Source organism: Ictalurus punctatus, chromosome 26, assembly GCF_001660625.3.
Source record: "Ictalurus punctatus breed USDA103 chromosome 26, Coco_2.0, whole genome shotgun sequence".
Taxonomy (NCBI): Eukaryota; Metazoa; Chordata; class Actinopteri; order Siluriformes; family Ictaluridae; genus Ictalurus; species Ictalurus punctatus.
In genome coordinates, this window is record NC_030441.2 from 13,763,852 (window position 1) to 13,785,383 (window position 21,532).

Below are 21,532 nucleotides of genomic sequence, written 5' to 3' on the forward strand. Positions count from 1 at the left end.
TGTAGTATCTAAACTTGATGACAATTAATTTGGCCAGGGCCAAAAAGAAAAAAAAATCAATACATGAAATGGTTGTGGAACTGTATTTATTTGTGACACTTTTAAATTAAACTAATGAATCTTAAGGTCAACATGAAAACACTGCCAGTGTATTAGGTCAAAGTACCACATAGCTGAATTTTGTAGATATACAGCTGCTGACTGACCAAATATTTTATTGATGGACCAATTTCAGCGTAGCAGTGACACTGACATGGTAGTGTGTGGCGCTGCTACAAGTGGACCATGTCCAACAGCATTGCTGGGCTTTTTAAACACCTCAATATTACTGCTGGGTTAAGTCTACAGCCAATAATCTCCATTTAATAGTGCTCATCTGGACATGAAAGTGACTGAATGTAAAGGGCTCAAGGAAGATTAGTACAAAATTGTCTGTGGAAAGATTGTAATAGGGTTAACTGACATGATAGGTGTGCCTAATAAAGAGAAAAAAGCAGTGTTTAACAAACCCAACAACACTGTTTTGCCTATACACTCTTTTTTTTTACTCATCAAAAAATGTAGGTAGTTCATTTCCCAGAATACACTTCTCCTCTGCTCCCTTTTCATCAATGGTAACAAGGTAAGCCACACCTCCACTAGAACCATCTCTGCCCATAGCAAGGGTCAGTGCTAGAAAGAGAGAACAGAAATGACGTACGATTAAGAAATCATCTAGACGGCATATTTCTGTTTTTCTGTTCTGTAATGATGCACAGGTTTATAAAAAATGGTACCTTCTACAACAAACTTCTGGCATTCTTTTCGTGTCATGCCTTTCCGGTATTCTGCATCAACAAACCCATAGATGTATGAACTACCAGAGCCACCAATAGCAAATGGCTGCTGAGACAGTAAGCCATCCAACGTCACATACACCTATAAATATGTAAACACACAGCAGCAATTTAGGACATACTGTGTATGTTAAGCATAGACGTACACTTTACATTTTCAGTATAGCTACACCATTCAAATCAGTAGTTTGTCACTCACCTGTCCCCCACCTCTCTTGTCCCAACCTGCAACAATCAGATGTGCAGATAGCTCCTCTTTGTACTTGTAGGAAATGTTCTTCACTAACGTGGCAGCTGAGCGAACCAGAGGGTCTTCTTCCACCTCAATACTATTGCACAAATACACAGACATGCACAAATAAACTAAATAAAGGTCCATCAAGGCAAAACAATGTATAATCTGTGATTCATAAAGTATGCATTTCCCAATTCAATTAAATGACCAGTCATCTGGCGAAAAAAAAAAAAAAAAATTTACAGAAGCATTATCAGAATCTTCATGTTATAAACCTGGCAAGCTAACTTATAAGACTTTGCTCATATTGTAGATGCATGTTAAGCTGTATTATTGCAAACCAAATTGTGAGTATATATCACTGTTGTAGTCAAAAGTTAATTGAAGCAAGATCGTAGGTAAACAGATTCATTTCAACAATACAGCCAAAACAGGTGTATCATATCTCATGGCAAGTAGATAATAAACTAATTGAGTGCTTGAGTAATAAGGTATGTGGAAATTTTAGCAGCTACATGGAAAAGTTTCAAATTCGGTGTGAATTTGGTAACATCCTATTAACTCAGGGCTAAAGACACCTGAAACATGTTTTCAGCTAAAAGGGTATAATGTAAGAAGAGAATCCTAAAATATTTATCCATATGGTCCATATGGGTCTCTACTGGTAATGTGTTGGATTCTATCTGTGACATGTTTATGTCTAGTGGAAACCAAAACAAAACATTAAATCCTAATAGAATATGACCCAAAACACAATACATTTATATTTGTAGTGGAAACCACTTGTCATATCACAGCAAACCAGTGTGTACATTTCCCATCCTGCACTGCGGTCTACAAACATGGCCGCCATGGACTGAAATTCCCAGAACACTCATTCATTCTAATCACACCTGTATCCAATTTCACACACTCACTCCACAGTATAAAGAGACTGTTTTCTTCAATGTCTTTGCAAAGTATTAGTGTTACCACTATACCAAATGATATTACCCTGTTCCTCGTTTTGTTTCATGGGTCTTGATCTTATTCCTGTTTCTCCTTCGCGATTCTAGCCTTGCCCTGTTTATGCCCGTTTGCCAATTGCCTGTTTCTTGACCTCGCTATTGTCTCGTGTATTGGATTTGTCTGCCTGTCTATCCCTCATTAAACTCTTACCTGCATCCGTCCTACCTTCATTGCAAGGAATACGTGACACCATTAGAATTTCTATAATGGTTTCTATTGTTTGTTTGTTTTTTTGTAGCAGGGGTGTCAGGTCCAGGAATGTAAGAGTACAGAATTGTGAAGGTGATTAGTACCTGTGCACATCCAGTTGGTAGTTGACTATCTCAGCGATGGTCTGGGCATCAGCAGCTGACCCGGACAGAGCACAGTAGATCTTGTCATGTAGTTGAGAGAGTTTGTTCATAACTCGATTCACCACTGACTCCCTACAAGAAATAAATAAAAACTGATGAGTATGATACTGTTATGTTTAAGCAAGGAACAAGACTTTTCATATTCTTGCAGAGTTCATATTAGGAAGATGCATGAAAGCATAACTAAAGCCTGTCCAACTGAATCTCTCAGAGCTCATCAGGACGGTCATAGTGTCCTATAAATCACCCTGTCTTTGTGAAATTTAACTTAATATTGAGATGAATCTCTTACCCAGCAGACACACGTGAGTCGGAGCCGAGAACAACTCCGCCTGCAAACGCAATCGCTATGATTGTAGTCTGGAAAGAAAAATGGCGTGTCAGGATTAACACCTAATATCATGCCTGTGCATTACAGTCTCACAAAAATGAATGCAGAATAAACCTAGACAAGTGATATACACATGTATAGAATATCATATCTGACCAGGTCACTTTCTTTTGTATATAAAAGTACAATGTAAGATGCATCTGTTAGCCTAAACAACATCTGATTAAAACGACTCAGTAGATTAGACTAGATTATTTACCCCGGTTTTGACTTCTTCACTTAGCCAGCCTGGTTGCGATGAAGATTCCTCCAACATTATGATGCTTGCTTTAGCCTTAAATCAGCTCAACTCCGACTATGGGGACACACACACATACACTCACACACTCACACACACAGAAACAGCGCGCGCCCCGACTCCAAGCAGAACAGAAAGCGCGAGAAACTCGATATGAGGCGAAGCCGAGAAACTACAACAGTACCAGCGGTCTCGCTACCAAACACCTGAACACAACAGGTTTAAAGCTTTAAAAAGTAGCCCTGGTTTAAAAATAAAAATAAATAAATAACAAGGCCTAGGATTTTCCTCAGGAGCTGTTCGTTGTTTCCCCTTTCACTTCGCGAGTTGAAAACGAAAGTAACTTGTGCCTGTCTGGAAGCACTGCCGATGCTAACAGCTAACACCTGTATAAACTATTCAACTGACATTCATGAAAAATGTAATACACCGGTGTAATAAACCTTATGAAAAAGGCTCATTCAGTGTGAATACCTGACCCAGGAAGAGAAGAGAATGAAAGCTGCTTTGGAAACAAACAAGCAAAAAAAACAACAACAACAACAATAGAAGCCATCATAGACTTTGCAATGGTTTTAATGGTTATAATGGGAATTGTATTGGTTTTAATGGAAACTGTAATGGTCCCTGTGGATGTCTACTGGTAATTTGTTGCCTTCTATTGGTGGCATGTTATGTCTAGTGGATAACTTTAAGGACCAATAATGGTAATGGTTTTAATTGTTGGCTGATGGGTTGTAAAGGTGTTTGTAGTGGAAACTATTGGAATTTCTGTGATGGTTTCTATCTTCTTTTTTTCCCCCAACAGGGTTGCGAGACAAAATAGGTATATTATATATATATATATATATATATATATATATATATATATATATATATATATATATATCACCAAATACATGAACACAATATTTTCCTTACTAAGCATGGTTACTAGTTTAATATGTGAACTAGTTATGAATAGAATAAGACACAATGGTGATTATTTTAAAATGATAGCATGTCTTGAAGCATTTTATTCCTCATATGTCACAGCAATTGGAAACACTGTATGCAAATGGTGACACCCCTTCACCTGGACACCACACATTCATACACTCACCTCATTTAGCATCGCTAATCCACTTACCTGTATGTTATTGGAAGGTGGGAGGAAACTGGAGAAACCAGAGAAAACCCACACAGAGAGAACATGCAAAACTCTGCACATAAACTGAGGTGAGGATCCAGACCAGAGACCCTGGAGTTGTGAGACACCACCACTACTCATTGTGCCATTGTGCTAAACATAAAAAATCCATGATGAAATTTTTTTTATGATTTAACTAATGTTTATTATTACATTTAAAGTTGTAGAACATCCATGAGACAAGCTAGTCTGTGTTATCACTTACAGTAGGGTTAGGGTTAGCTGTAAGATACAGTAGTTGTAAAGCCTCTCCTTTTTTCTCTCTCTTGAAGTTAATAAGATTAAAATCACAGATTGTCATGCTGCTGAGGACAGTAATGCACACTGTCCCCTGTCCTGACACCTCTGTTATGGTGGAAAAGTAACTGACTGTTACAAATACAAAAAAGTAAGCAAACAAATAAATAAATAAAAATCAGTAAACACCATCTCAGTACAAGCTTTAAAACAAGAGATATCCAAAACTATTTCTAAACGTGAATAGAATGTATGAAATCAGACAGGTGTTATCAATTCTTGCTCTAGGACTTTCCATATTACCTAGTGGACAAAAACTTCTGTTTTTTTTTTTTGTTTTTTTGGGGTTTTTTTTAAATAATTGAGAAACAGCAAGAAAGAGTCTAGTAAATACTTTTAAAAACCACAGTAAGTTACTAATTACATAAGAATAGATACATTTCAGCAATGATAATTTTGAGAGCAAAACACAAACATGAATAGAGACATTATTCACATGTAATGCAATGTGAAAGAATGTTAAACATTTGAATCGAATAAACCACAAAAGGAGATAATTGTTTCATTTTCTTAAGCAAAAGAAATTTTATTAGAAAATCTAATGTTGAGCATGGCTGTACCCAAAAGGACAAATGGTTTTTTATTCACTACATACTGTATGCTCTTTACATTGGGAGTTTTTGTAATAGTAATCATTTTGTCTTTGCAAATGGGCTTGAATAAGTATACTACATTACTACATTAGTGTACTCACTTTACCAGTTCAGAATATCACAGTAGTTACGCAGTGATTACTTGTGTTTCTTTAACAGTTATTCATCACTGAACTTTGGTAATTTATCACCAGGAACAACCACATGTTCAACTCCACCTTCTGTAATCACCACCAAATGAGCGATGCCACCACTCACGTTATCTCTGCCAATAGCCAATGCCAAAGCTGGAAAGGGAGAGAAAGAGAGAGAGAGAGAGAGAGAGAGAGAGAGAGAGAGAGAGAGAGAGAGAGAGAGAGAGATTCAGTGAGTGTGTTAAACATTAGCAACATAGGGTAATATATCAACATAATTATGTTTAACTAGATGTTGTACAACACATTTAGATTATTCCCTGGAGGCTGATTTGAAGATATAATACTGCTAGTCAACAAATTTTAGAATTCAGCAGTGTCCCAGAATGTCTGTTTTACAACACAATTTATACACACCACTAAGTATTACATTTAAATAATTCTGTAGCTGTAATTCAGTTTTTGAATTTTCTGTAGTGCTGGTTAGCACCTTAAAATCCCAGGCTCACTGGCAGGTCCAGCCTCACACATTTCTTACTATCAAATCTGCACACGTTTTCCTATTATTTTCATAGTAGTTACTCAATAATATGCTTTAAATAAGCCAATTTAAAAGGGCTTATTACCATTTTTAACAAACTGAACGCACTCCTCTCGGCTCATGTCTGGTTTGTACTTAGCATCCATGTAGCCGTATATATACGTGCTGCCAGAACCACCGATGGTAAAGGGTTGACTAATCAGCATCCCTCCCATAGATACTGTGTACACCTAAAACACACACACACACACACACACACACACACACACAATGAAAACATATAAAGGTAGCTATGGTGCCAGATTTAACAGCATGTTAATATGTCATTATACTGTACTGGATACTTAGTATATCTACAATGCTGTCTCTAATGGTCTGATTTAGGCTAGAAGTCATTAACTCTTTCCAATGGGGACTTAATCTGTAACTGCACAGGCTCCATCTGAGCTTTATTAATTACTGTCATCTGTGAATCTCTTCAGAGTCTGTAGTTGCAGTCTTTATCTGAGTACATACTGTAAACCAGGGGTTCCCAAACTTTTCCAGGGCAAGGCCCCGCAAATGGCATTAACATTTGACCGAGGCCCCCCTTTTGCAAGATGTCTTTAAAGCACATTAAAAATACAGACTTCTGAATATATCCCCCCTTATTAATAATTACATCATACATCTTTACATTACATTACATTAGGAATTGATTTTGTGTGTGTGTGGTTGTCTGAGAGTGATTTTTCACACCAAATTGTTGAGGCCCCCAGGGTGCCCCCTGGCGGCCCCCACTTTGAAAACCACTGCTGTAAACCACTGTTATACCTGTGGCCCTTTCTTCTTGTCCCAACCTGCTGTGATGAAACCAGCCTCTAGATCTTCCCTATTACTGTAGCACAGCTCCTTTAGCACAGTGGCTGCAGCTTTCACCAAAGGAGGAGAGCCCATCTGTATACTAGAGAGAGAAGGCATTGGGAAACATTGAAACACTATGAATAATAATAATAGCAACTTTACTTTACTCATTGTTTTAACTAGACATACAAATTATAACAGTAATTTTTTTTTTTTTTTAAAGGGAAACTAGGATATAAAATAGGCAAAGTGGTCTTCTGAGTTACTGTAGGCGTTCTGTTAGCTTGAACCAGTCTGACCATTCTCTGTTGACTTCTCTCAACAACAAAGCGTTTCCGTCCACAGAATTACTGCTCACTTGATGTTTTTTCTTTATTGCACCATTCTGAGTAAACTCTAGATACTGTTGTGCGTGAAAATCCCAGGAGATCAGCAGGAATGGAAAAACGCAAACCAGCCCATCTGGCACCAACAATCATGCCACAGTGAAAATCTCTGAGAACACATTTTCCCACATTCTGATGGTTGTTGTGAACATTACCCGAAGCTGCTGACCTGTATGAGCATGATTGTATGTACTGCACTGCTGCCACATGATTGGCTGATGCATAACTGTATAAATGAGTAGTTGTACAGGTGTTCCTAATAACATGCTCAGTGTGCTCACACACACACACACACACACACACACACAAAAATATTTTTTTTCAAATCTAGTCTGTCCAAACTGATTAAAATGAGATGAAATATTGTTGTTCTTAGTAGAGTTTACAGTGAAGTTCTGGACTATTGATTATAACAACTGTACACTACAAAATCTAAATAAGTTTACGTATAATTACCTGTGGAAAGACAGCTGAAACTTGGCCACTCTTGTGACATGTTGTGCATCTGCCAATGAACCAGCAATGCAGCAAAATATCCGATCATGGACCTGTATCAGCTTGTTAATGGCTTTAGATGACACATATGACCTATAGATTTCAAAACACACACACACACACACACACACAACAGAACAGAAAACACAGATAAGCTTTAGGTCAGGAGTTTATTGAACACAGTCTATATATAGCATTTATCACACACAATATACTAGTTTAGTAATATTTTTTTTATACTCACCCACCAACTGAGGCCCTGGAGTCTGAACCAATGATAACACCTCCATTGTACTTTACTGCAACTATGGTAGTCTGTCAAAAAATGGCATGAGTGTCAAGTTAAAAAACAATTTACATACTGTATATTAAAATTCCTATTGACCTTCACACCGTCTTGATACATTTTCTGTATTGACTGTATTGTCACAAACTTGGGCATTCTAGTCTTGGCTTTGAAACTTAGACTTGACCCCCATAACGCTTGGTCTTGACTCAATCCTGATCCATCCATGTTAGTGATGCTAACATTGTGTCGTATATGGAGATAGCACAAGTGTGTTCGCGGCCCTGTGTGTGCAGGGTTTGCATGTTCTCCCCATGCTGCTGGGGTTTCCTCCGGGTACTCTGGTTTCCTCCCCCAGTCCAAAGACTTGCACAGTAGGCTGACTGGCATGTCCAAAGTGTCCGTAGTGTATGAATGGGTGTGTGAATGTGTATCTGATTGTGCCCTGCGATGGATTTTCCCCCGTTCAGGGTGTACCCCGCCTTGTGCCCCATGCTCCCTGGGATAGGCTCCCACGACCCTGTAGGATAAGCGGTATAGAAAATAGATGGATGAATGGATCATGACATTACAGTTAAACTCCTAATGATACTGCAAAACACTGATACAGGCAGCGCGGTGATGCAGAAATTAACATTGCCACGTCCTTTGTCAGCTCCAGGCTCCGCAGTTCAATTCTGAGCTCAGGATACTGTTTGTGTGGGGTTTCGCATGGTATCCTATTTCCACGAAGGTTTCCTCCGAGTTCTCCGGTTTCCTCCTACCTCCGAAAAAACATGGTGCTGACACCATGGTGGTGGTGGATCAACTGGCTATGCTAAATTGCCCTTAGGTGTGAATGAGTGTGTGCATAGTGTACTGGTCTGTAACGGAATGGTGTCCAGCGTGTATTCCGTACAGGATCCGAAACCACTACAGCTGTGATCAGGAGGAAGCAGTATACTGGAGATGAATGAATGAATGAACTCCATACTCTCCTACTAAAAGTCTACCTTTCCTTTTTGTTTAGTATGTATCTTTTAGTGTGCATGTAGTGTAACCTCAATGTATAAAAATGGTACATCCATCCATTTTCTGTACAGCTTATCCTACAACAGGTCCTTAATGTCCAATTGTGTACCTTAAATCAGTAAAATAAATAAATAAATAAATACCATACCACATGAGGGTATGAGGGTACCACCACAGACACAAGGATAGGTACAGTTTAGTACTTTTTTCTGAGAGGGAAACAGAGGCGCTTCTCAAGATGAAAGTGAAAGTAACTAAACACAAGGAAAACACATATGTTTCGACAAAACTGCGCTTTATTAGCGCTAGAAATAGCAGCGAATCATCAAATGAACAATAAAAAATGTAGCCTTCATAATGTGATTTGCTTTCCATGGTCAGTTTCTGCTTTGATTATTCGAGTTTTCCTCAAGTCCATCTGTCTACGCTAGTCATAAATGAGCCTCTATCGCTAGCCTGTATTAATGATACAGTAAGACGTACTTACACCTGTGCTGACACCTTTAGACTGGGGTTTTGGGTCCATAGTTACACAGAAGTGGCAGTTTTAGATGATTCGCTTCAGGAAACTATAAATCCAAAGAGTCAGCCCGGTGTCTTGCGATCACACAAAGGTTTACAGCGCCATCTCTGGCTATAAGTGTAACTGCAGCCAAACCTGCCTCCATATGAACAGGAAGCTGCAAAGTGTTCTGTGGAAATGACGCAGTTTCACGTCTTGAAGCACTTGTGTCAGGTTATATTTTCGAGAAAAAAAATCTATGAAGCAGTGTGAATTCCTATTCCATCAATGACAGTATTTTAAATATTAATATTACTCATTCATTCATTTTCAACAAGTGCTTTATCCTGGTCAGGGTCATGATTCACATATTCAACAAAATAGACTTCATGTGAAAACTATAATGAATTTCCTGGTTACACAATTGCACCTTTTTGACCATATCGTACACATTTATTGGGAATTATTTATAATTGCACTGTTTCTTGTCACCCAGATGAGGATGGGTTCCCTTTTGAGTCTGGTTCCTTTCAAGGTTTCTTCCTCATGTCGTCTCAGGGAGTTTTTCCTTGCCACCATCGTCTCTGGCTTGCTCATTAGGAATAAATTTCCATTCATCCATCTTCTATCATGCTTATCCTTCAGTGGAACCTGGAGCCTATCCCAGGGAGCATCGGGCACTAGGCGGGGTACACCCTGTACAGAGTGCCAATCCATCGTAGGGCGCAATCACATACACACATTCATGCACTACAGACACTTTGGACATGCCAATCAGCCTACAATGCATGCCTTTCTACTGAAGGAGGAAACCAGAGTATCTGGAAGAAACCCCTACAGCACTGGGAGAACATGCAAACTCTGCACACACAGGGTAGCGGCGGGAATAGAACCCCAACCCTGGCGGTGTGAAGCGAATGGTGTGAGGCACTAATTCTTGCACCAATTGTTATCATCATTATTATTATTATTATTATTATTATTATTATTATTATTATCATTATTATTATTATTATACAACCCAGCTCAATAGTATTCGCCCCCTTTACGTGGGCCATATGTCAACATAAATGTATTTATACTTATAATACGAATTTTTGTCTTCAGAAATGTCTACGAATGCTGTCTATACAATGTTCCACCACACTGTAATGTATGTCGCGTGCACGTGTGGAATAAAAGGAGTCACAGCGCCACCTGCAGACAGGAAGTCTTCCTGAAAACTGATGATGTGAAGAGACGAGCGGCTCTCATTGGACTGCTGAGCGCTAAACCCCGGCAGGCAGGTGAGGACTTCTTCTTCTTCTTCTTAAAACCAATTTTTTCTCATTTTCATGTAAAAAATAAGACAAATACATGCGCAGGGGGTTTGTAGACGTTTGACATTCCTATAATTTTTTTCAATAAGTACAGTAAAACAGCCTAGTCATATGCGAAAGTAAAATAAAGCAGCATCGTTTGAGCTTTCGGTTTCGAAATTAAGTGGAAGGTTTTTTCGTTCAGACATATCGACATATCATATTTCACAAAGTCTTTTTTTCTTCCAGGAATTTGTTTTTATTCATTATTCATCGTTTTAATCAAAGCATGGCCCTTTTGGAAGTGAGTGGATCTTCGTCTCATTCCGGAATCGGTTCCCAGTCCGGCTCAAAACGGACGCAGATTGTTGATCGGCCGAGTCACTACAGCTTTGGGACAAAATCTCAGGAATTTGCTGTACCAGTTGGGGTTGATGTAAGTACTATATATATATTTTTTCTTCTTTCAACTGATATTTATTTCCTTTCTATGTCTACACGGGAGTGAATGTGGGAGGTACCAGTGTCTATAATGTCTTCCTTAACTGTGTTCTCTCTTACAGCCAAGCCATCCTGATTTATGTGTGCTCAACTATTTACCTGAAATGTATATTCCACCTACCAACAGCACATATGCTTTATTAACCTCATGACTTGCTATAGCATATAACACCTTGTCATATATTTTAGACATTGTCCCAAGGACTAGGATGTATAGAAAAGTAGCTTACGTGGCTGAAATAAAGGCAATGACACCAATAAGCTCTAGCCTATAGAGAAGCATTCATCACATCACATCACATCACATACTTACAGATAAACTCTCTACACCCCAATGTAATGACGACAGTCTTCCTCATGTTTCAGCCGTCAGCCTTTCTGAAATCATGCAGTTCAGATGATGGGATATCAATAGACTTGAACCACGGCACTACGACACTGGCTTTTAAGTTCCGCCATGGCGTCATTGTAGCCGTCGACTCCAGGGCCTCGGCTGGACGCTATATCGGTAAGCATGCTCACATCTCATCAAAAATGACGTACATTCATGTAAAGGCAGATCCTCAGAGTTCAGAATGATGCAGTGTACAAATCAACAAATTATATGATCATTGTCAATGCATTTTTTATTATCCTTACTGTCTAATTTTTGTGTCTTTTAGCTTCAAAGGAGGCGAATAAGGTGATTGAGATCAACCCTTACCTGCTGGGCACCATGTCTGGTAGTGCTGCAGACTGTCAGTACTGGGAGAGACTTCTGGCTAAGGAGTGCAGGTCTGTCTGAGCAAAATCTGAAGGGGTGGAGTGAATCCCCAACAGGATAAAGTTACCATTCTGTCTACATGAAGTGCATTAAACATGCCCGAGCATAGCTGGCACATCTTGTAGCTTTACTATTTTAGAGTACAGCCATGAGTATTAAAAAATAACACATTACTAACACGCTTTGTGTGTGCACATGTGTTTCATGTATGTCCTCAGGCTTTACCAGCTCCGTAACAAGCAGAGGATCTCAGTGTCTGCAGCTTCCAAGCTGCTGGCTAACATGATGCTTGGTTATAGAGGCATGGGCCTGTCTATGGGTAGCATGATCTGTGGCTGGGACAAGAAGGTAGAGTTAACTTCAGCACATGATATGAATTTTTAAAAACGTCTTTGTCCATTCACCTTCAAGTTTTTTTGTAGGTCAATTTTACTGATGTTTAGTCTGACCACTGCATGGACAATTGAAATAAATTGTTCTGTTTCTGTGTTTCATAAATCAAATTAAATTAGCCCTATATACTTATTTTTGGTATTTTTTAAAATTATACATGTACAAGCCTTGCACCTCAATAGTACTAGACAACCAACCACATCAGTTCATCAACTAGCTTCACCAAGCTACAATGTATTAATGCTAAGACGAGCTTGATGAATGATGCTTGGTTATGGAGGCATGGGCCTGTCCATGGGTAGCATGATCTGTGGCTGGGACAAGAAGGTATAGCAGTCATGTACTCTGACCTTTTCAAAGTCTTAAAGGCCCGCTGAGCAAGTTTTTTCATGTTATGAAGCACTCAGTAATAATGATAATAATAATAATAATAATAGGATCTAATTCACAACCAAACGAGGGTGAACTGTGTGATGGACATATGCTCCACAATGTAGATTTCCATTTAAATTAAATAATTATCCATCTTCTTTTGTTTAACCTTTTATTTACTCTCTTTCCAAAAGAAATCTGTTAAATCTACAAGAAAATATTGCACTTAACAAACTAAGAAATGTCGCACAGTCAGAAAAACTACAAAACCCCACTCCTCCTTTTTTTTTGCCATTTTATTTTTGATTTTGAAACAGACACAATAGTATTACAATAATGTGGTTTTGAGATGTACAGGTTAAAAATTCATAAAACACAAGAACAAAATTATGTCCAGTAACTCTACCATAAAATACTCATACAATAATGGGTACAATAATTCACTCTATAATCACCTGAAAGACTAACATCCATCATTTACATTTAGGCTACGTGATAGGCCTTTTAGGTTGAACACTTAATTGTGTTTAAATTAGCCAAATTTGTGTACGTGTGTTTATATGTTCAAGAACTGAGACCTAGCAGAATACTATCTGCTGCGCCATCATGCTGCCCATCCTTTGTGATGATTTCATTTCCTTTTTTTCATTTTCTCAATACTAGACAATTTGCTAGCTAGCGCCTGCACTGAGCCATAGCACTGACCACACTAAAACAACAACAGCAGCCAACACAAGCCGAAAACTTCTTCTATGGCAGCTGGCAGCTTATTCTCCTATGTAAAATGAATTCTAATATGTAATGTACTACATAATATATAGTATATCCTTATTCCTTGTTAAAATTGCTTTGTTTTCCTTTAAGCATGCACACAAACACTTCTGCCATATTTGTGTTGCCATCTGCAGGGTCCTGGTCTGTATTATGTAGATGATAATGGAACACGCCTCTCAGGGCAAATGTTTTCCACGGGCTGTGGGAACAGCTATGCATACGGGGTGATCGACAGTGGCTACCGTGAGGATATGACAGTGGAAGAGGCGTATGAGCTCGGCCGCCGTGGCATTGCTCACGCCACACACAGAGACGCCTACTCTGGTGGAGTCGTGAACCGTAAGTGATATCCATCCGTTGCATACTCACTTAAACCTGGAATTTCTAATGAGGATGTGTCCATATATTTACTGTTTAAAAGTACTGTTTAGAGATCATGAGTGTAAATAAATACTATTTTGCACTTCATGTTAAAGTAAAATGACCATTATATATTATAAATATAATTATACTCAGACCATGTTTCTATGTTCTTTTATATCTTCTTAGTCTATCACATGAAGGAGGACGGTTGGATTAAGGTGTGCAAGGAGGACGTATCAGATCTAATCCATAAGTACAGGAAAGGAATGTTTTGAGTGCACATGAGCTTTGATACACACACAAACCCTGTATCTGTATTCAGTAATGAAAATAAAGATGGTTTTCAGACTAAACACTAAAAGATGCCATTTCATTTTAACAATAAGTGAATCTGAGGCTGTGGTATTTTCTATGTAACATTTATTTTTAGAATTTTTAGGGTTTTTTTTTTTTTTTTACACGATACAGAGGTTGTCCCATGGGTGTTTTGGAAAAAATGTAGCAATTAATTTATTATGCATTGGAACATGCTATAAATTGCTATAGGTGGTATATATTGTGCAGCATAACCTTTTACAGACATGGCTGTCTTGAACTTGCTACAGAACTGAAACCCTGACAAGCAAGATAGACTAATCAGGGTATTGGTTATTAGTGAACCTGCATGTTATCCATCTTTTTCCTGGGGTCGCTGCTGTATGAACGATTATGCGTATAGTTTCTGGCGGAAGTAGTAGTGCAGCGTTAACTGGCTTGCTATGATATCAATAGGTGTTGTTTATGTTTTGATTTGTATGTGTTAAAAACTAATACAGTTTGTTGCTTCAGGCAGAAATATCATTACGGAATGTCATTACGAAGCCCAACAAGAACAATATGTGCTGTTCCTGGCTGCACTTATAACCATGCGAAAATTCATTTGTGGCTTAAAGAAAAGTGCTACATATACACACCTAAAGTTAAAGCGAACTGTTCCTGTGAGCGATTGTACAGTCATGACTGTCTTGCTTTGCCTGACTGCATTCTCTTCCTTTATAGAAGTAATTACAGTCTTCCTTACTCTTTATTATCTTACCTCCCTAGGAGTGTAGCTATAAAACATTAGTAGAAATAAGATACTAGATCTACTACTACTAGCCTAATATTAACACTAGTGGTAATAATAATAATAATAATAATAATATTAATAATAATAAACATCATAATCTTTTTTTTATCTTTAATACACCTATTATGCTTTTTCAGATATTACCTTTCATGTAGTGTGTTATATAGCTGTTATATATAGCTGTTTGTGGAAAGTAAAATGTAAAAAGTCTGCAAAGTTTCAAAAATCAAAGCGTACGACAAATGGGGTTATTGACTCCCAAAAGGAAGAACCGATTCTGAACACCTGAAACGGGTCATCAGTAATTCCAGACCAACTTCCTGTACTAACCTACGTAGGTTTATAACAAAAAACCCACCTCTGGTCTTCATCGGCTGCTCGCGAACAACGTGTTCTTTGACCCGCCCTCAAACATTACTTAATAGAAAACTTGTTTTCTAGAAGCAAAACCACTTTGCATGGATTCCCACGGGATGAGGATGTAAAGCATCAGCGATTAGAATTCATTTTAAAACGATACCACAGCAGTTCAACTCCGATCTTTGTTCGTGTTCCCATCATTTCACTGACACTACTTCTCAAATCTAGCTGAAGTCAACATGAGATTTGCGAAACGATTATTCATTAAAGATGGGGCCGTACACACTTTATTCGGACCATCTTGTGCCTTTGGATCACAACCTGTAAGTATGATTCATTATTTATGTATATATTTTCTACTGAGTGTTCCAAATGCATAGTTTTGTGTTGTATCTGTGTCCAGCCAGTGCACAGCTGTTAGCCTGTTAGCCTCTGCTAACTGGCTAACTCACATTATTGCCAAACTACATATAAACATACCACTGAGAAACGTCCTGTTCTCATTGTGCTTGCGATGGTGGTTCGGGTTGATCTTCCGATGTAGCACCATCAGACTCAGGCTCAGATTGATAAGGTAAAACCGACGACATTATTACTGAGCTGGAATTTAGATGTGGTAATGGGCGTTTCCTTTCTGACAATCACAAATGACTGGGACATCTGACCAATCAGAGCAGAGTAGGCTCTCTGAAAGGAGGAGTTTAGAGTGAACGGATCCTTGAGCAAGTCGTTTGTGACCCTGAGAAAAAGAGGTGAAGCTACAATGTAAATAATGAGAAAATTAAAGTGTTTATTTTTTTTTATTTATTTTTTTTTTTTTTACCTTGGATACATGTAAATCTATTGTATAAGACCTCTAAAACAAAATTAGGCAAGTTTATATAGCATAATAGGTGCACTTGAATTTACTGACCTTCCACAGTATTGCAGCTGTGTGACTGCAAGAGCACCCCGATGTCTGTATGACACCTGATGTTGACACTAAAACCCAAGCTTTATGGTGTGACACGTTCAGGCTTTCACTTGGCCCTACGTCAGCTTTTAAGGACACAAAATCATTTCCCACATCCTTCAGTAACACATGACCGACTTTATTTCTGTGAAGGTACTGGTAAACCACCAATGCTCTTCAAATTGCTCATTACCTTATCGTCACAAGCAACTGAATTAACAAAACAGCTAAATATATTACTGTAAATTATCCATGGCCACTTTTTAAATCGTCCTCACGTTCCTCTATTAAGGAAGGGGCGGGTATGCTGATGTCCTCTGTAAGCTGTCGGCGTGTGATTCCACATCTTTTAACGAATGAATGAATGAATGAATGAATGAATGAATGACTCCCATAATTTATACAAAGCATCATGGGGTGTAGGGGAAAAGGTGGATAAATTCTTGTCTTTCCATTTCACCCTTATTTCTGTTTGCACGCGTGCCTCTTAAGTAGTGTGGTGTGCTTGAGAACAGGTGTGTGTGATTAGTCCTCAGGAGAAGGTGACGAGCCTGTGTGTTCCATTGGGAGGTGTAGTTGTCAGCCATGTTTGTAGTTCGTGGTGTATTCTGGGAAATGGAGTTGCTGGTTTGCCGTGACATGACATAATAGTTGTGTACAAGTCCCTCAGTTGTCAGCAGAGCTAAAGATGAATCTTAACATCATATAGGCACTGCTGGACAGGGGTCAAATATGCAGAATATGCTGGAAAAGCAAAGAATGTGCAGGACCTGGAGGATTTTTCAGAAGAACAGTGGGCAGTTTAACTGCTCAGGACAAACAATGGACTCATGATGAATTATCACAAAACATCAAAACAGTAGCTGATCATCCAGATAATGACACACAGTATTAAGAATCAATGGTATATAAACATTTGAACTGGTTAATTTGTGTAAATTCAGTTATTATTGTGTCTTGTGGACTATATGTAAAATCTGTTATGTGAAATCGCTTATTCAGGGCCATACTAAATATAAAACATAATCAATTATTTACATTTTATAGATAATACAACGGGTATGTAAATTTATGAGCACTGTATATTGATAGATGCTGTCTGTATAATTTCAGAATAATCCCTGACCCAGAAATTTCCCTATTTGTATACATTTAAAAAAAATTGGAAACGTTGGTTCAGTTTAAAGTTATGGAAACCCAATTCCTCACCACATTATTTTGTACTGACATTATCTTCTGGTCTGGTTTGGTATCTATCTGGTACCCTACATACCAAAAAACGGACATATAAGTTGTCAGCTTGAAGAGTTACCGACACTTACTCAAAGGCAACACCAGTAAAATGTTCTGTGTGGTGACCAGTTTTGGTAGCACAGTATTTAAAAAAAAAATCTAATTGGGCTGATAAAAAAAAAAAACCCACCAGCTTATACAGCATATCACACTTTGTGACTAAAGTGACTAATGTACAGCAGATATCAGTACTCTAGGTGGATATATATATATATATATATAAATGATAAATGTAGTTAACTTGCGTGGACATCGCAAAAGTGCTTCAGGAGCAGTTGTGATATCCATATGCTTATTTGTCAGTGAGTGTTGAAAAGGAAAGTCTTTTCTCATACACTTTACATTATGCTCAGCTATGTTACATGTTAGGGGTCACAGCTACAGAATCACTTACTCTCTAAAAAGAATTGAATAATTTAGTGTTTTGTTTGAAAGCCATCTTTATTTTTCATTAATGAATCAGTGTTAGTGTGTGAGTATAAAATAATCCGTGGGGTCAGAACATTCCTTTCCTGTACTGATGTATTAGATCGGACACATCCTCCTTGCACACCTTAATCCAACCGTCCTCCTTCATGTGATAGACTAAAAAGGTATTTAAAAAAACGCAGTTCAAAACACATTCATACATTAGCATAAACACACAGAGATCATTGAGAGAGTACCTTTGCATTTTTATTGTACAATACAATGAATCATATTTATTTACCCACATAATCACTGACCAGTGCCATACTTTTTCATACACTCATACACACACACACACACACACACACAAACTGTTTTAAGTATATAATGGATGGATATCACTTACGGTTCACGACTCCACCAGAGTAGGCGTCTCTGTGTGTGGCGTGAGCAATGCCACGGCGGCCGAGCTCATACGCCTCTTCCACTGTCATATCCTCACGGTAGCCACTGTCGATCACCCCGTATGCATAGCTGTTCCCACAGCCCGTGGAAAACATTTGCCCTGAGAGGCGTGTTCCATTATCATCTACATAATACAGACCAGGACCCTGCAGATGACAACACAAATACAGACGTTTGTAGCAATTTTAACAACTAAAAACAAAAAAAGCGATATTTATGTTACTTAAATGACTTGGAGTACATACACATAACCTGAATCAAATTGCTTTGAATGAGCTTGTTTATTCAATGTAGTGTGTCCCCTGTGATCATGACCACAGCTTATTGTCTGCTGCTGTTTGTTTAGTGTTCAGTTAGGTAGGTAACAAGTTGAGTAGTATTTGAAGATAGATGAAAATCATCATGACAGACCATTTGTGTATATTACTGGCAGACACAGTATAACGTTTATGTAAGAGTATCTAGAGCAAGCTCGTCTTAGCATTAATACATTGTAGCTTGGTGAAGATAGTTGATGAACTGATGTGGATGGTTGTCTAGTACTATTGAGGTGCAAGGCTTGTACATATATGATTAAAATTTTTTTTTAAAATAAGTATGTAGGCCTAATTTAATTTGATTTATGAAACACAGAAACAGAACAATGTATTTCAATTGTCGATCCAGTGGTCAGACTAAACATCAGTAATATTGACCTACAAAAAAACTTGAAGGTGAATGGACAGAGACGTTTTTAAAAATTCATATCATGTGCTGAAGTTAACTCTACCTTCTTGTCCCAGCCACAGATCATGCTACCCATAGACAGGCCCATGCCTCTATAACCAAGCATCATGTTAGCCAGCAGCTTGGAAGCTGCAGACACTGAGATCCTCTGCTTGTTACGGAGCTGGTAAAGCCTGAGGACATACATGAAACACATGTGCACACACAAAGCATGTTAGTAATGTGTTATTTTTTAATACTCATGGCTGTACTCTAAAATAGTAAAGCTACAAGATGTGCCAGCTATGCTCGGGCATGTTTAATGCACTTCATGTAGACAGAATGGTAACTTTATCCTGTTGGGGATTCACTCCACCCCTTCAGATTTTGCTCAGACAGACCTGCACTCCTTAGCCAGAAGTCTCTCCCAGTACTGACAGTCTGCAGCACTACCAGACATGGTGCCCAGCAGGTAAGGGTTGATCTCAATCACCTTATTCGCCTCCTTTGAAGCTAAAAGACACAAATTAGACAGTAAGGATAATAAAAAATGCATTGACAATGATCATATAATTTGTTGATTTGTACACTGCATCATTCTGAACTCTGAGGATCTGCCTTTACATGAATGTACGTCATTTTTGATGAGATGTGAGCATGCTTACCGATATAGCGTCCAGCCGAGGCCCTGGAGTCGACGGCTACAATGACGCCATGGCGGAACTTAAAAGCCAGTGTCGTGGTGCCGTGGTTCAAGTCTATTGATATCCCATCATCTGAACTGCATGATTTCAGAAAGGCTGACGGCTGAAACATGAGGAAGACTGTCGTCATTACATTGGGGTGTAAGGAGTTTATCTGTAAGTATGTGATGTGATGTGATGTGATGAATGCGTCTCTATATAGGCTAGAGCTTATTGGTCTCATTGCCTTTATTTCAGCCACATAAGCTACTTTTCTATACATCCTAGTCCTTGGGACAATGTCTAAAATATATGACAAGGTGTTATATGCTATAGCAAGTCAAGAGGTTAATAAAGCAGATGTGCTGTTGGTAGGTGGAATATACATTTCAGGTAAATAGTTGAGCACACATAAATCAGGATGGCTTGGCTGTAAGACAGAACACAGTTAAGGAAGACATTATAGACACTGGTACCTCCCACATTCACTGCAGTATAGACAAAGAAAGGAAATAAATATCAGTTGAAAGAAGAAAAATATATGTAGTGCTTACATCAACCCCAACTGGTACAGCAAATTCCTGAGATTTTGTCCCAAAGCTGTAGTGACTCGGTCGATCAACAAACTGCGTCCGTTTTGAGCCGGACTGTGAACCGATTCCGGAATGAGACGAGGATCCACTCACTTCCAAAAGGGCCATGCTCTGATTAAAACGATGAATAATGAATAAAAACAAATTCCTGAAAGAAAAAAACTTTGTGAAATATGATATGTCTGAACAAATAAAACTAACTTCCACTTAACTTCGAAACCAAAAGCTCAAACGACGCTGTCGCTTATGACTAGGCTGTTTTACTGTACTTCTTAAAATACAGTCTAAAATCTCCACAACATTGTCCGCACCTATTTTTATTTACACATAAAAGTTACAAAAGTGAGTTTTTAAGAAGAAAAAGTCGTCATACTTGTGCAATGAAAGCGCTGGTCAGGTCTGTTCACATCATCAGTGTTCAGGAAGACTTCCTGCCTGCAGGTGGCGCTGTGACATCTTTAACGTCACGCTTCATACTGTACATTCCAGTGTAGTGGTAAATCATGTACACCGTTTTTGTAGCCATTTTTATGTTACAGAAATGTAATTAATAATATGAACACGAGCACTGATGACCAAGTTTATTCTCATAAACCGACATTAAATTATTTATAATCCATTTATGTTTTTGCCTCACATATTTTGTTCATTAGGCAGTGGTCATATACAGTAGGTTTGTACATAAGCAGGGATTAAAGGAAAACTCCACCCTGAAATATATTTTATATGTTTGTACAGAAATATTTATGATGCGCTTTATTGACCGGTGCTAATTTGGTCGGTGTTGTATTTTCTTTGTTCCCTTGAGAAGTTATAGGTCGTGTGCCGTGATGACATCACAGGGGGACACTGTTATTGCTAGCGCTGTTAAAATGGTGTTCAATAGGAGAAGAAAAAAAAAACCCACTGGGCTAAAAGATGCAGAATGCAGTTATATACCGATGCAATGCAGTTGCGCTGAGTTTCAGCTAAAACTCAACTTGGCTTTATAGCAAATTATGAAATGACAAAATGCTGATTATGGCAGTATTAGCATTAAAGTTAAAACTTAGGAACCTGATCTGTTTGAGCAGAGTGTGTATATGTGAGAGAACTAGACAGACTAAAAAAACTAAAGTCCTGCTGCATCACTCTTTTTAGATAGTGAAAGAGCAAGGGCCAAA

General features: G+C 38.4%; 4 protein-coding genes across 5 annotated transcripts; 1 reads left to right on the top strand and 3 right to left on the bottom strand.

Annotated features, from left to right (window-relative positions):
* Positions 1–69: 69 nt before the first annotated feature.
* Positions 70–3,423, bottom strand: psmb9a (proteasome 20S subunit beta 9a). The gene is made up of 6 exons (XM_017457195.3): positions 3,023–3,423; positions 2,725–2,792; positions 2,373–2,504; positions 1,036–1,165; positions 777–918; positions 70–672 (listed from the first exon to the last, which is right to left on the bottom strand). The coding sequence occupies exons 1-6, from the start codon at positions 3,077–3,079 to the stop codon at positions 545–547; spliced, it is 657 nt and encodes a 218-aa protein (XP_017312684.1). The 5' UTR covers positions 3,080–3,423; the 3' UTR covers positions 70–544.
* Positions 3,424–5,052: 1,629 nt separating this feature from the next.
* On the bottom strand, positions 5,053–9,459 carry psmb12 (proteasome 20S subunit beta 12). The gene is given in 6 exon segments (NM_001200982.1): positions 5,053–5,427; positions 5,901–6,045; positions 6,629–6,758; positions 7,501–7,632; positions 7,784–7,854; positions 9,324–9,459. Coding segments are annotated over 6 exon segments (645 nt in total). The 5' UTR covers positions 9,363–9,459; the 3' UTR covers positions 5,053–5,299.
* Positions 9,460–10,528: 1,069 nt separating this feature from the next.
* On the top strand, positions 10,529–14,155 carry LOC108258501 (proteasome subunit beta type-8). Its single transcript, XM_053676077.1, has 7 exons — positions 10,529–10,624; positions 10,886–11,072; positions 11,504–11,645; positions 11,800–11,911; positions 12,119–12,248; positions 13,574–13,778; positions 13,989–14,155. The coding sequence occupies exons 2-7, from the start codon at positions 10,926–10,928 to the stop codon at positions 14,075–14,077; spliced, it is 825 nt and encodes a 274-aa protein (XP_053532052.1). The 5' UTR covers positions 10,529–10,624; positions 10,886–10,925; the 3' UTR covers positions 14,078–14,155.
* Positions 14,156–16,581: 2,426 nt separating this feature from the next.
* On the bottom strand, positions 16,582–20,836 carry LOC108258500 (proteasome subunit beta type-8). Of its 2 annotated transcripts, none has more exons than XM_017457177.3 (7): positions 20,743–20,836; positions 20,331–20,517; positions 19,759–19,900; positions 19,495–19,606; positions 19,158–19,287; positions 18,330–18,534; positions 16,582–18,100 (listed from the first exon to the last, which is right to left on the bottom strand). In XM_017457177.3, exons 2-7 carry the CDS (start codon positions 20,475–20,477, stop codon positions 18,012–18,014), a joined length of 825 nt encoding a protein of 274 aa, XP_017312666.1. In that variant the 5' UTR covers positions 20,478–20,517; positions 20,743–20,836; the 3' UTR covers positions 16,582–18,011. The 2 variants fall into 2 exon arrangements, with proteins under 2 accessions (XP_017312666.1, XP_017312667.1); XM_017457178.3 differs by having other exon boundaries at positions 20,331–20,480; positions 20,743–20,824.
* Between the last annotated feature and the right edge of the window lie 696 nt (positions 20,837–21,532).